The following is a 15,172-nucleotide window of genomic DNA, read 5'->3' as shown; positions in this document are numbered from 1 at the left end:
CAGCTCATTTCCTTTTTCAGTATTTCAACTTATTTTTTTTCTATATTTACCAATGTACAGGAATAGAGAAATAGCCAATATATATACAGTCTATGTATAATTTCAACTAGTTAATCAATTTTTTTATATATATATATATATATATACATATATTATATATAATATATATATATATATATATATATATATATATATATATATATATATATATATATATATATATATATATATATATATATATATATATATATATATATATATATATATATATATATATGTATATTATGTATATATATATATATATATATATATATATATATATATATATATATATATATATATATATATATATATATATATATATATATATATATATATATATTCCAGAATGAAGGAGACAGTTACGGATTACCTGAAAAACCCATGTCTTTGACAATCTGTTTAACTTGGTCCATTGCTGGAATCTGTTCTCCAGGGCCATCCAAAGAACGGTGCCTATAGTCAAACTTACAAGCCTGTACAAAGAAAACATTGTTAGATACATGCACTTTAACAAACATTTCTAACGTTAAGTCACTTTACTCTCTACATTCTGTTCAATCTTTTTGTCAACACTACCGTGATATTGGTCAACAAAAATGTCTACAGTAAGACAGTAGGCTAGATTAATCTTTTAATTAGCATTAAATCAAAAGAAAAACTAGTATATTAAATCTTCCAAATTCCATTATAACTACTTTCAGTTTTTTAGTTGGGACAACAGACACTACATGTTCATTAAAATTCAATATGTGAAAGCGAAGAACTGTCTCAGAGCAAACAATATCAAATCTATCGTAAAAATGTACTGAACACGACTCGGTTCTGTAAGCAACCTATCATCCTACACAAGATGCATCACTGTTTGACCTCAGTAGAAAATTTTCGTAATTTCTCTTGCTGCTGTTTTCCTTTTCTCAAGTTATTCTCATCACTCTTCCCTATCTTATTTTGCCTTTCAGCTCCTCGTTTGTTGCTCAAGTGATACGATTTAGCAGTCCAGTGAGATTTTCACTCACCCGACTCAAGCGTTTTAACTGAGATCTTTGTAGTAGACATACAGTCTGTGGTTATTATTGCGACTAACTCAGGTGATTTAGCTATTCGCTTTACATCTCTAGCTACCCCATGTCTTCATGTCAGGCTAAGCTTTCATTTAGAATACACTCTGAAGCTGGGGAAGGGTGACCGACACCCCTTCTTGTTTTTGCTTTTCTTCCGAGGAGACAGCATAGAACCCTCTTATCCCCCCAACCCCAGCTCACCCCATCCCCCTTGCACCCCGAATGACACGACAATGCCAGCCGTAATCAAAGCTTTCATAGGGAGTCGGGGAGATGAGTCACATTAGCATGGCATGGAATCAAATTCATTATGTACAGGATTATGTCCTTTTTCTTTTACAGTAATGTTAGGTCTCTAAAACACATTGTCTGCGAAGGAGAATTCACAGCTATTTAGGAACCTTCAGTCATTTCGGTTTCCGTTGAATACTATATACGCGACCTTTGGCAACTGCAAAACAGAAGTCATAAGCATCAATGCGCCAATTCACCTTTTCTTTGGTTGTGATTCGTATTGGCGTTAGCGTTCGTATTCGTTTTATCGTTAAAAGTATTATCTTTGCAGCATTTTGCTTGTCCCTGACCCCTTCTGTTGATTGCAGTTATTTCTGAAGTTGAATTGCGTTCATGTTATAAGAGTTTCAGTAACAAACTGCTATCATTCTAACTGTCCATGTGAAGTGAAGTGGATTATTTTATTTACGGTACTGCTTGATTTAAATTCTGCTAAGCTTCGACACATACACAAACACACACACACACAGCCACACACACACACACACACACACACACATATATATATATATATATATATATATATATATATATATATATATATATATATATATATATATATATATATATATATATTTATTTAAGAGAAAGTGTTCTTACCAGAACGGGAGGTGTCGGCCTTGCGATGGTTAGGTTCCCGTCGAAGTGGAAATAACTCTGGTACTTGGAGCCGACGGGCGAAAAGAGGAAAGCAGAGAGGATCTGGCTGAAGAAGGTGTCATTGAGTGGCTTGTTTCGAATATCTGTCGAAGCAGAAGAGTTTCAGAATGAAAGTGGGCTTTTGGAAAATGAGGTAGATGTTACGGACGCCTACTTATGACGAAACAATTTATGACACACGAATCTGGAGATATAATCATAAAATAACAGACAGACGGACAGATGCTGTCCTCTCTCTCTATACATAAATACATACACACACACACACGTATATGTATATATATATATATATATATATATATATATATATATATATATATATATATATATATATATATATATATATATATATATATATTTACAGTGTGGCCTGCAATGTGATCGCAACGTGATTTCTAAATTTTCTCAAGCTCTAAGATCATCTGACTAGGGGCCATACTTGTAAAAAAAATTTAGAAGCTACTGTAAAAGGTAATTTCAGTGGAGATTAAGGGACAATCAAAGACTGACTTAATAGCATACAATTACACAAATCAGATGACAATTACACAGGAGCTTTATCACTAGCTCCAAGGCACTGCAATTATATTAATTCACAAAGCAAATAGCCCCAGCAACAAATCAATATAACATAAGCTTCTCTAGAATATCTTAAGATTAACAAGATACTGCAGGGAAGATAACCACAATGGATTTAAGAACCTCTAATCTTAGATGTAGGTTAACAGAACCTTATAGTACAGTGAATCACAATGGGTTTAAGAACCTCTAAAATTAGATTAAGATTAAACAGACTCATGTAACATACGGCCACAATTAAATAAATCTTCAGATGTAAAATCTTGAAGGAATCTTCTCACAGGGAAGATGGGGAGAAGGCACTGTGGATAATAGACACTACACAGCTGCACAATCACCTGTTTTGCAATACAAACGCACAGTCACTCGATTGCAAAAACAGTTAACACATTCAACTTAGGAACGCTGAAGGCTGAGAGGGAAATTATTCAAAGAACGAGATAAAAGACAAACTGGTTAACACTTCTGAGTTACTTTACACAAGTGAAATTACATCGCTCATGTAGGCTCCAAAGGAGATTGCAAGGGAATGAATATGAGAACATAAAATAAGAAGTATAGTAAAAGATAATGTGTTTCGGGCAATTCCAATTTTCACTGTACCCCTAAACTGAAGATAGATGTCTTGATGTTGAAGCTAGACTCTGAATTTACTACAAGGGGTCAGTGGGATCGGATCTGATTAACACATCTAAAGACCACTTTGTGGGAGAGAGGGAGGGAGGTCAGAATGACTGGCTGACAGGATCTGTCTGCTCTGGCCGTAGGGTGTGAACCCTTGCCAGCAACCTCTGACCTCTCCTTATATGCTGGCCCTTCCCACTTCTCCGCCTCTGTTCAAGGTGGGCAATTACTGTTAACTTCCAGCTCCGGTCGGTGTCTCATTGACAGCTCAGGATGCAGGTGTGCTGAAAAAAGGAATCGGCGGACATGAAGGCTGAGAGGGCGGAGTAGGTGGAGTTTTTCCCGTGAGGATGCTAATTGGCATGGAACGTCGTTTATGATGCTTCTTGTGTGGTCCTAGCAACCTCCACACATTCACTTTATTTATTCTTTCAACATGTACATCATGGAGCCTGCCCGTGCAGCTGCAACGAATAAATGCACGTGACAATATATAATATATATATACATATATATATATATATATATATATATATATATATAATATATATATATATATATATATATATATATATATATATATATATATATATATATAATATATATATATATATATACATATATATATATATATATATATATTTATATATATATATATATACATTTTATATATATAATGTATGTATATATATATATATATATATATATATATATATATATATATATATATATATATATATATATATATATATATATATATATATATATAATAGATCTCAACTGTATGACTCCCAGAAAATATCAGTTGAGATTTCTAGCTCCATACACTTCTTCACCTTGGCTGCACCCCACCACAGGCGTCTGTCTTTTCTATCTTGTAGGAATCCAGTACACTGCATCCAAACCTAACCAGCCCTCCTTTAGTCGGGAATCGAACCTGGTTCATCAGACCCGTTTTCCCTTTAAAAATGGGGTGGCTCCTGCAGGTGTTACCCTTCCAGTTTTCAGAAATCTTTTGGGATGAGGTTACTCGGCTGATGACCTTTCCATCCGGTTTGCAACCCCCAACAGTCAGCTAATTATCAGGCTTGTAGTGGACTACCCTAGTCACCAGTAGCGTGATGTGCCTAAAATAACTTATATATGTGCAAAATTAAATTTGTAAATTAAAGGAATAAAAAACCTTAATAATCAAAGTAAATGAAATAAATAGAAAAACAAACGAAAATGTATATGAATAAATATTTCGAATTGATAATTACATAAATATAAAATAGAATAAAAAATGAACATATGAATATATAAATGAATAAATTAGATGAAATAAATAATTAAATATATAAAACGTACATAAGTATATAAATATGTACAGAAATAAATGACTGAATAAGTTAGACTGAAATAGTCAATTAGTACATAAACAATTAAAAAATAAATATATGAACAAGATAAAGATAAACAGAGTAAAGAAATAAAATATAGTAAACAAATAAAGAAATAAATAAAAAAGTAAGTAAAATAAAATAAATAAATTAATAAAATAAATAAGTCAAACTTAAAATAGGTACATAAAGACTACATAAAAAGATATAAAAAGGAAAAATAAACTGAATAAATGTAAGCAAACAAAACACCAAAACATGAAAAATGAACACAGTAATAAAAAATAATAAATAAATAAATAAGTACAGAGATAAATTAGAATGTAAAACAGACAAATAAATTAATCTAATAAATAAACAATACATAAATATGTAAAACAGGTAAAAGTTACCAATACAATTAACAAATAAAATAAATAAATTAATAACCAAATGAATAAACAATTAAAAATACATAAACAAATATCCAGGAATAAATAAAATGATTCAAAAGATTTAGAAATAAATAAATATATAAATAGTCAATAAAAAATAGTAGCTACATAAAATATGATAAAGAAACCAACAAGATAAATACATAAATATAAATAGATATTAGAACAATTTAAATGAATTATTAAAATAAAGGAATGAATACGATAAAAAACAAAAAAAAACAAAATACATGAATATAGCAAATAAACAACAAATAAAGATAAACTGAACAAAATATATGATTAATAAAATATGATACTAGGTAAATCAATACAATACTAAACCAGATAATTAAATAAATAGAATTCACCAGTATTTGAAATAGATAAATAAATAAAAATATATATATATATATATATATATATATATATATATATATATATATATATATATATATATATATATATATATTAAAGCAATTGTAAAGTAAGAAATAACTGATACAGAAACAGATAAATAAATAGGCAAAAGAGGCAATTAAGTAAATAAATAGGCAAGAAAAGAAAATGAATAAATACCAGAGCCAATATATAAATAAAAAAATAGATATAATCAATAGATAAATAAATTAATTAATAAAGTAGACAGTTAGAATGAATACACGATTAATAGAATAAATAAAGAGATAAATAATATAAAATATATAATTAAAATGAATCGATAAATTTAATGAAAATTAAATTCAATAAACGAGTAAAACATGATCCGAAGTTTCTTCTGCGCAATCGAATTTTCTGTACAGCATATAATGCTGTATGAGCCGCAGCCATGCAACTTTCAGCCACGGCCCGGTGGTGGCCTGTCCTATATTATTTAGTGCAGACGCATGATCATGGCTAATCAACTCAGTAGTTCTTAAGATCTGAGGGCGGACAGAAAAAGTGCGGACGGACAGACAAAGTCATCTCAATGGTTTTCTTTTATAGAAAACTAAAAAATTAATAAAACACCAGCAAAGTTCCTAATTATTACTTGAAGGAATGAATGAAATAAATAATTAATAGAAAATAAGAAGAGCTAATTAAGGAAATAAATAACAAAATAAATAAATAAATGGGTAAATACATAAATAAATGAAATAGATGAGTAGATAAAAAAGTAGATAGATATACGGAAAGATAGGTAAATTATGAATCAACAGGAAAATATATGAATAAAAACTAATAAATACATAAAGATAGTCATGTTTTTTCTATATACATACACACAATCACGTGTGGAACAAATAAATTTCTGACTCACATCAAGCAGTTAGCCTGCCCAGGTAAAGCCTTAGGCACAGTGGTACTCAGGTCCCAACTTCTTTCATGACTTGTGTGGCTTGGTAGGCAGCGGTCTCGTCCTTCAATTGAAAGACCTGGGTTCGATCCTGATGTGAGTCAGAAATTTATTTCTGTTCCACACGCAACACTATGTTAATTATTTCTATCATATTCATTCGGAAAGGATAATTCGAATGAAATGCTGTCAATTGGGTCACTGCTCAGTGGGGAAGTTGAGGAAAACACGCTGGTATGCAAGCAGTTAACCTGCCCAGGTAAAGATGGAGCCATGATGGTGCTTTCTAATAAAAGTCATTTTCCCGATCATGAATTAATCAGCAAATAAGGTAGCCATTGTCATCTGCGACGTAAGACCAACTGAAATGGTGAGGAACATGAAGGTAGGTAGAAGTGGCAAAAAATGGTAAAACTATGACAAGTCTAAGGAGAGTTGATTCACATACATATGGATATATTTTCTGCAGCATCACTCACATGCGTATAATTATATGCAATTATAACAAGCATATAATTATACGGATATGTTAAGATGGGGGAGGATGAGAAGGAGACCTAGGAAGTGGTGGTTAGATGGGATGAAGGAGTTATTAAAAAAAGAAAGACCTTGATATCCAAAAATGCGCAAAAGTGCCTGCAAAATAGAGCTGAATGGTCCAGTGTAAGTTGGGGGCTTGATGTACTGCTGACGAGCCCTCTGAACAGCTGTAAGAAGTAGTAAATGTTATGTAAATTCTTTGCAAAGGGTTTTATCTACGTTTAAGAAGTTAAAGTGGGAATATGATAGTGGCCACCGCACTGCATTTTCTCTGGAGCCACCTTTTGTTAGAGGATGCTAATCACTGTTGAATAGGAGAGAGAGAGAGAGAGAGAGAGAGAGAGAGAGAGAGAGAGAGAGAGAGAGAGAGAGATGGAATGAAAGATGGACAGACGAAGCTCAAAATCACCTTCTCCCAAGTCGCTCATGGTATAGTTTGCCATGGCATCGTACCACGAATCGACATGCGAGATGTATTCGTCCTCCAGCATGGCCTCCGTCAGTTGCCCCACTTTGTAGACTTCGCGAGGGTAATCAAGGGCTCCAAGGTAAACGGTACCTCTCTCTCCTGGGGAAAAGGAAAGTTTTCAACAATTTGTCTCACTACATAGAATTCCACCTAAAACTAGTTTTTACTCCATTAAGCTTTAAATGTATCTCTCCCTGTTTATCTACATTTACCATTAAATGGATGGAAATGCTTACAAACACACACACACACACATATATATATGTGTATATATATATATATATATATATATATATATATATATATATATATATATATATATATATATATATATACATACATATATAGATTAGATATATGCATAACTGAATCATGAAAATATGGGACGTGATAAATATATAAATAAAAACAAAATCCACGAAGGAAAGAGAAACAATGGAGTGTTGCAAGGCCTTTCGACTTCTAGTCCTTTACTTAGCAGACTGAAGAAATATAAAAATAAGTTTACAAAGAAAGCTCATATAAATGACAGATGGGGATTATAAAGGATAAAATACATACCTGGAATCCAACACAATTGAAGAATTAGTAGAACTGCCAAAACAGGGTTAAATATTTAAGAGGTTTTACAAAGGATTAGGCTCAACCTTTCAGAAGCAGCGACAGGACAATTAAAAGATTATACAAGGAAGGTGACTGACCACCAAAAAATTGTCATAAAAGTACAACTCAATAATTCTCTTTTTTTTTTGTAAACAATAACAATTTTTGCAAGGTGAACATTTTTATAAAAAAATTATATTAAACATACGAATATATAATATATAAGGTAACTAATTTGTAATTAAGTCAGTGACTTTACCTTTTAGGTCATTCTTGAACATTTTACTAATACAAGGGTCCAAATAATACATGTCAGGGCTAAGGTTAAAATTACAACTGGAATTAAGCTGTATAATAGCAGATTCTAAAAGATTCCATGAAGAGAAATCTTTCGATCTGGCAATCACTGAACTTTCAGCCCAATTTGTCTTGTAAGAGTTTTCACTTAAATGAATGGATATAGTATTGGATGTTTGCCCAGTTTTGACAGAATACTTATGTTGTTTAAAAAGTTCATCTAAATCCTTGCTAGATTGGGCAATATAAAACGAGGGGCAGCTCAAACATGGAATTTTATATATTATGTTGTTGTTTTCTTTATGGCTATTTTTTATTAAAATTCCTTTTAGTGTGTTATTATAAGAAAAAATGAGGTTGACATAAAAACACACTAAAAGGACTGTTAATAAAAAATAGCCATAAAGAAAACAACAACATATAATATATAAAATTCCATGTTTGAGCTGCCCCTCTTTTTATATTGGCCAATCTGGCAAGGATTTAGATGTATGTATTAAACAACATAAGCAATCTGTAAAAACTGGGCAAACATCCAATGCTATATTCATTCAAGTGAAAACTCTCACAAGACAAACTGGATTGAAAGTTCAGTGATTGCCAGATCGAAAGATTTCTCTTCACAAAATCTTTTAGAATCTGCTATTATACAGCTTACTTCCAGTTGTAATTTTAACCTTAGCCCTGGCATGTATTATTTGGACCCTTGTATTAGTATTATGTTCATGAATAACCTAAAAGATAAAATCACTGACTTAATTACAAATTAGTTACCTTATAAATATTTTCTATGTATCCGTATGTTTAATATAATTTTTTTTTTTGTAAAAATGTTCACTTTGCAAAAATTGTTATTGTTTACATGAAAAAAATCGGAATTATTGAGTTGTGCTTTTATGACAATTTTTTGGTGGTCAGTCACCTTCCTTGTATAATCTTTTAATTGTCCTGTCCCTGTTTCTGAACAGTTGAGCCTAATCCTTTGTAAAACCTCTTAAATATTTAACCCTGTTTTGGCAGTTCTACTAACTCTTCAACTGTGTTGGATTCAAGGTACATACTTTTTCCTTTGTAATCCCCATCTGTCATTTATGTGAACTTCCTTTATAAACTTATTTTTATATTCCTTCAGTCTGCTAAGTAAAGGACTAGAAGTCGAAAGGCCTTGCAACACTCCATTGTTTCTCTTTCCTTCGTGGATTCGAAAGGCCTTGCGGCACTCCATTGTATCTCTTTCCTTCATGGATTTTGTCATATATATATATATATATATATATATATATATATATATATATATATATATATATATATATATATATATATATATATATATATATATATATATATATATATATATATATATATATATATATATATATATATATATATATATTTATATATATATATATATATATATATATATATATATATATATATATATATAAATACATTTATATATATACATATATATATACATATATAATATATATACTGAATATGTAAGAGTATACTGTATATACATAACATATATATAAAGTATATCTCCCAACAGGTCGTGGTAACAATTAATGAAACGTTTAATTATCTGGTGATTCAAGGCACACAGTTACATACACTCACGCCATTACGAAGACAATCGTTCATATCTTTCAATTCACGAATAATTTCCGTTTTCTTCTCTCTTTCTGCTCGCTTTAAAACCTTAATACTACTTTCTTCACTGTGTTTCTTGTTCTTGATCAGTTTTGTATTCTAAATCCCTTACCTGCAGAAGGATAGTAGGTATAGATCCTATCCAAGAATTGGAACAGGTAGGATGATTGAGGGATGAACCAGATGGGGTTGAACTCCTGGCGGAGGCCTGACACTCCCCATGCGCACACTCCGAAAAGAGCCGCCGTTAGAAGTAAAACCAGTACCTATAAGATAAAACAGAGAGAGAGAGAGAGAGAGAGAGAGAGAGAGAGAGAGAGAGAGAGAGAGAGAGAGAGAGAGAGAGAGAGAGAATGCTCGTTAAGAATGATATGAAATAGCTCAATAGGAAAAAGCGTTCAAGGCCTTTTCATGCTTATAATACTGCAAGTCTTTTATTCCTTAAACCTGGATGAAATTTACCCAGTATATTGTGATACTATAAGATATTTCCATGATACCTACAAATGGCGTCAGTTACTACAATTCTTCCGTAAACTTCTGAATCTAAACTACACCAACCAACTGTAAGTTACTAAATTAACACCAGGATTTCCCAATTCTACGGTAATTTACACTGATTTTTCTTACAGATTTAGCACTGCGTGGTGTAAATTCATCCCGTATTATAGGCAGCAGATAATGGACGGTTGTTGTTTCACTGTTCAATGCAATCATCATGCCCTAATTAACACTCGCCCTCCCACCTGATTCCTGCATTGGTCATAATCGGACATACCTTGACAGGTTTGAGCAGGATGATTCTCGAATATATATTTTCGAAGAAACTCTGACAAAAGTCGTGCTGGGAGCATTCATTAGGCGTCCAGTTTTTATGTTTGTAGCACCATATGAGACCGTTTCTGCCATCTGCAAATTCACAAGAAAACTATTTGATTGATAGCTGGTCATACTGAATGATTTATTCTTTCTGCATGTGGCTGAAAGTTTAAGAAATACGTGACAGATCACATTTTCCAAATGGAGCTAAAAAAAAAAAAATAGGTTTTCCCATTACTGGTTGTCATTCTTTAATGCTGTCACATAAGGATGGTGAGTCCAGTTTTGCAATCTGTTTTGAAGCCATGGTCGATGGAATTTATCGTCTGACTGACTGTCTGTAACTAGCGTGAGATGAATAAAAAAGATGTGGAAAACATCCCGGAGCTCTTAATAACATAATGAATCGTTAAAAGATATAATTATTCAAATGGACACGGACATGTGAACATACCTTTCGTGTAACCAAGTACGGTATTAAACATTTGTGGAAAAAAGATAAATATTAACAAAGAATTATCTTCTGACACTTCAATTACGGCAATATTCATCAACCAAAGACAGAAATATTTTCCTTGCGGAGAAGGATTGATTTTTTTTAATTGAAAATCCAGTAACATTTCACCACCACACACTGTTGTATCAAGCTGGACTCTTATTCCTAACAGCTGCAACTTTTAAGGATTTGAAATTTCGCTTTAATTATTTTGAAAGATATCAAGTACTCATGGCGCCGAATTATTTTCGATAATTTCGTCTTCAGCTGAGACAAACCTCGCACCCCTGGCATAGTATAGTTTCTAAGTATTTCAATTATCCTTTGGAATAAATGGCAAGATTTTTATATGAGATGGAAACTGCTCATAATCATATAGCACCCGTCTGGAAATACAAAACGAAACTTGCCAGTGTTTCTGATGGACTGAAAGATCTAGTGAACAGCATCGGGGCGTTTGCAAGAGAATGGTTGCGTGGTATGGGTAAACCGCTTGTCTAGAAAACGAAAATAGGTAATGAAAATTATTATGAACTTCAGCAATCTGGTGCAAGCCAGCGTAACATAGTTTATCAGAAAAGGCAATAGTATCGTAGGATTTTCTCATTTTTCTTTTTTTAGCCCCACAAACAGGCCATGAGAAAGTGCGTTCTAGGGTAAGTTTTCCGTCAGGAAGGCTGTAAAAACCCAAGTGTGAATGAAACTAGAAATTACCCTTAGCCGTCATATAGGTCACTTAAAAGACTTTCTTACATCCAGAGACACATAAGATCACATGAATGTGCGTCATGGGGCGGATCTCTTTTCCTGCCTTGCAATCTAAAATCTGCAACTTGCCTTCAAGACGTCTCTGGTCCAGGGCGAACCAAGGAAAGAAGAAGGCGAGTTGCAGGGCGTAGAGACTGGCGATCCCCACGGCGGAGTAGATGCAGAACGATCTCAGGGCGGGGAGGACCTTGGAAAATATTAGTTAACAAATAAAGTGGAAATAGTAAATAGCGTTTCATGAGTTGAACAATACTTTTGTGAGCTAACAAAACCAAATTACAATACTTTTTTGAATTATGTATATGGAAAAATGTTTAAAATCAAGCTGAGGAAAACAGTGTTATAAATGAAAAATTTCCTTGTCAAAACTTCTCGTGATCGAAGCACAAACCTAGCGTGAAAATTAAACATAAACTGGAGTAGAGCTCGTGGTCAACATAATCTAGATGTGCAAGAGATTAGTTGCAACAAAATGTGATACTGAAAAAACGATCATACCGTTGTGGCACCGATGAAGAAAGCTCCAAAATCTGTGATAGAAGTGACAGTAATGGCGACCCCGGCATGGCGAAGAGCCGTGGCCATCCTCTGCTTCAGCTCTAAGCGTCGTTCCTGGTGGACGCAAAAGAGAGAGAGAGAGAGAGAGAGAGAGAGAGAGAGAGAGAGAGAGAGAGAGAGAGAGAGAGAGAGAAATTGGCATTAAATTCTAAGAATACAAGAAGAGTTTATAAAGTTCTTTCGTAGAGGACTTATGAGATCTTTGTTTATATGCAGTGAATTATGCATTCTTGTTCTTCAGCCGGTTAAGTTAAAGTTAAGTACATCTTAGTTTAACCAGACCACTGAACTGATTAACAGCTCTCCTAGGGCTGGCCCGAAGGATTAGACTTATTTTACGTGGCTAAGAACCAATTGGTTACCTAGCAACGGGACCTACAGCTTACTGTGGAATCCGAACCACATTATAGCGAGAAATGAATTTCTATCACCAGAAATAAATTCCTCTTATTCTTATTGGCCGGTCGGAGATTCGAACTCGCGGCCAACAGTGGTAGCTGAGAACGGAACCCGCTCGCCCAACGAAGAAACAAAATCCTGACACCCGCTACCTCCTTAAACTTACAATATAACCATTCTGAAACATTCAGCAAGAAAATAAGAAGAAAAGCGACTATACATTTCAGAGTATGACTCAAGGAAAGTGAAAATAGCAAGCAAGTAACTCGAAAACATGATCACGTTTGGTTTTACCTCTTGATTTAGGTTACTGAAGCACTGGACGATGACAAACATGTCATCCACTCCCAAACCGAGCATGAGGAGAGGAAGTATGCTGTGGACTGGTCCATAAGGCAGCGAGAAAGCGGAGCAAAGACCGAAAGACAGCCCCACTGCCATGAAGGTCGAAAAGATGCCCAGCAACGATAACAGAGGCTGTCGGAGAAATGACCGATTATGTATGAACTTTTTTAATTTCTTTGAGTTGAATCATTTACGAAAATTAAAAATATCTGGATTTAACTGTCAGCTTCATTAAAAGGCTCCAATATGCTATGCATTCCATCCTGTTATGATCATAATGAGATTAGTAATTTAAAAATGAACTTCGGGGAAAAGTGGATTGCACAATTGTTTTATTCAAAAACTAACAGTCCGTAGGCCAAACCACGCCCCCATAGTTCTCGATATTGAGTCTGTAAGTCAAAAGTAAATCTGCGAAGGTTCTGAAAAATCCTTAGGATTTTGCGAGGAATCACCAGATAACAGCACCCAGATCAAGAACTGCTAGTATGAATCAATACGCCGCGCCTGGGGAATGCAAGTTATGGTTGTCCCCTGGAACGATGTACCTTGGCATTTTCGGATATTTGTCCTGAAACAATCACGCCTAATATCGCAAGGCTTAGGGGCTTTTGATTTAGTACCTTTCCCTGCAAAACTTTAATGTAATCTGTGGAGTCTAAAGTACATTGCTGGTTATAAAGCTGTTCCGTCTGAAGCTAACTGGCTTCGCTATTTCTGTTCAGTTCTGTTTGTATGAGATTCGTTCCTCTTACCCTGTTCTCCACCATGTTGAACTTGCCCAACATCAGCTGAACGTAGATGAATAAGGTGGCTTCGCCGAACACCAAATAAATAACATCTCCGAAGATGGTGTCGCCGCTGATCTCTCCAAAACTGCAAGTGGGGAGAAATTTGACAAATATATGAGAAATAGACAGCGTTCAAATAAGAGAAATAAGAACGGTTAATGTTTACGTACATCAAAATACTGTATTAAGAAAAAAGAAGCGTAACTGTTTATACACCAAATGCACTCAGGTACTCCAAGCCAAGCCCCTCCCTGTCGCCCTGCATTTCACCATCTGTCATTTATATACAGTACACCTCCAGTATCCAATGTATGTGGTCTTCACGGTGATAACAAGGAATGCTTGATAACAAGTGCCAATATCAAGTCCATTTGAAGGCTTACATCACATTTTTAAATTCGATTTTGAAAGAAATGGTTACATGGAATTTTCTTGAATTTTTCTTCTAATGCTGAATAGTGTAATGAAATTTGTTTTTCCTAAGTATTTATAGAAAAAACAAATTTCATTACAATATTCAGCACTTAATGAGAAAGTCAAGAAAATCCCGTGCAAGCATATATTTCAAAATCGAACTTAAAAATCATATCTCTTCCTGACTATTACGATAGTGCTGGAGTAAGTGGCAAATTACAGAGTAAAAAATGCGTTTATTAATGTGAAATTTGTATTTGCAAAACTTCGGTAAGTAGACAGAATTCAAGTATCCTAAGAATTTAAAATATAAGCTTTAGTAGGTATAAGTGCAAATATGCCGTGGGTGTAACGATATTCTAAGAGAGCCCAATTTTTTGGTAATTAATGAAAAATAACTAACAAAATCTCCAGATATTAAACTAAGGGAAATGGTCACGAATCAAGAGAGGGTATAAAAAAAAATAAAAAATAACCTGATTATGTAAAAGGAACCTCTGGAGTCATCTTTGATTGCATAACATGGAAAGTACATACTGTAACTACCAAACTCATTAAAGTATTTCCAAACATTCGGTTATACTTCCTAAACTTTCTAAACCATCTCAAGGAGCTGAAATTAGAAA

General features: G+C 33.5%; 1 protein-coding gene across 3 annotated transcripts in view; it reads right to left on the bottom strand.

Moving 5' to 3' along the window:
- LOC136826573 (patched domain-containing protein 3-like) overlaps positions 1–15,172 on the bottom strand; it is a 58,326-nt gene that overhangs the window by 7,014 nt on the left and 36,140 nt on the right. For all 3 annotated transcript variants that reach the window (XM_067083771.1, XM_067083770.1, XM_067083772.1), the window contains 9 exons: positions 14,097–14,217; positions 13,291–13,473; positions 12,538–12,651; positions 12,109–12,226; positions 10,735–10,865; positions 10,069–10,222; positions 7,344–7,502; positions 1,998–2,140; positions 413–515 (listed from right to left, as the gene is read on the bottom strand). In XM_067083771.1, the coding sequence (XP_066939872.1) occupies positions 413–515; positions 1,998–2,140; positions 7,344–7,502; positions 10,069–10,222; positions 10,735–10,865; positions 12,109–12,226; positions 12,538–12,651; positions 13,291–13,473; positions 14,097–14,217 (1,226 nt within the window). The remainder of the gene's footprint in view (positions 1–412; positions 516–1,997; positions 2,141–7,343; positions 7,503–10,068; positions 10,223–10,734; positions 10,866–12,108; positions 12,227–12,537; positions 12,652–13,290; positions 13,474–14,096; positions 14,218–15,172) is intronic.

Source organism: Macrobrachium rosenbergii, chromosome 41 (genome assembly GCF_040412425.1).
Source record: "Macrobrachium rosenbergii isolate ZJJX-2024 chromosome 41, ASM4041242v1, whole genome shotgun sequence".
In the NCBI taxonomy this organism is placed as follows: Eukaryota; Metazoa; Arthropoda; class Malacostraca; order Decapoda; family Palaemonidae; genus Macrobrachium; species Macrobrachium rosenbergii.
The sequence above is the reverse complement of the archived record's forward strand: the minus strand, read 5'-3'. Positions and strand labels throughout refer to the sequence as shown.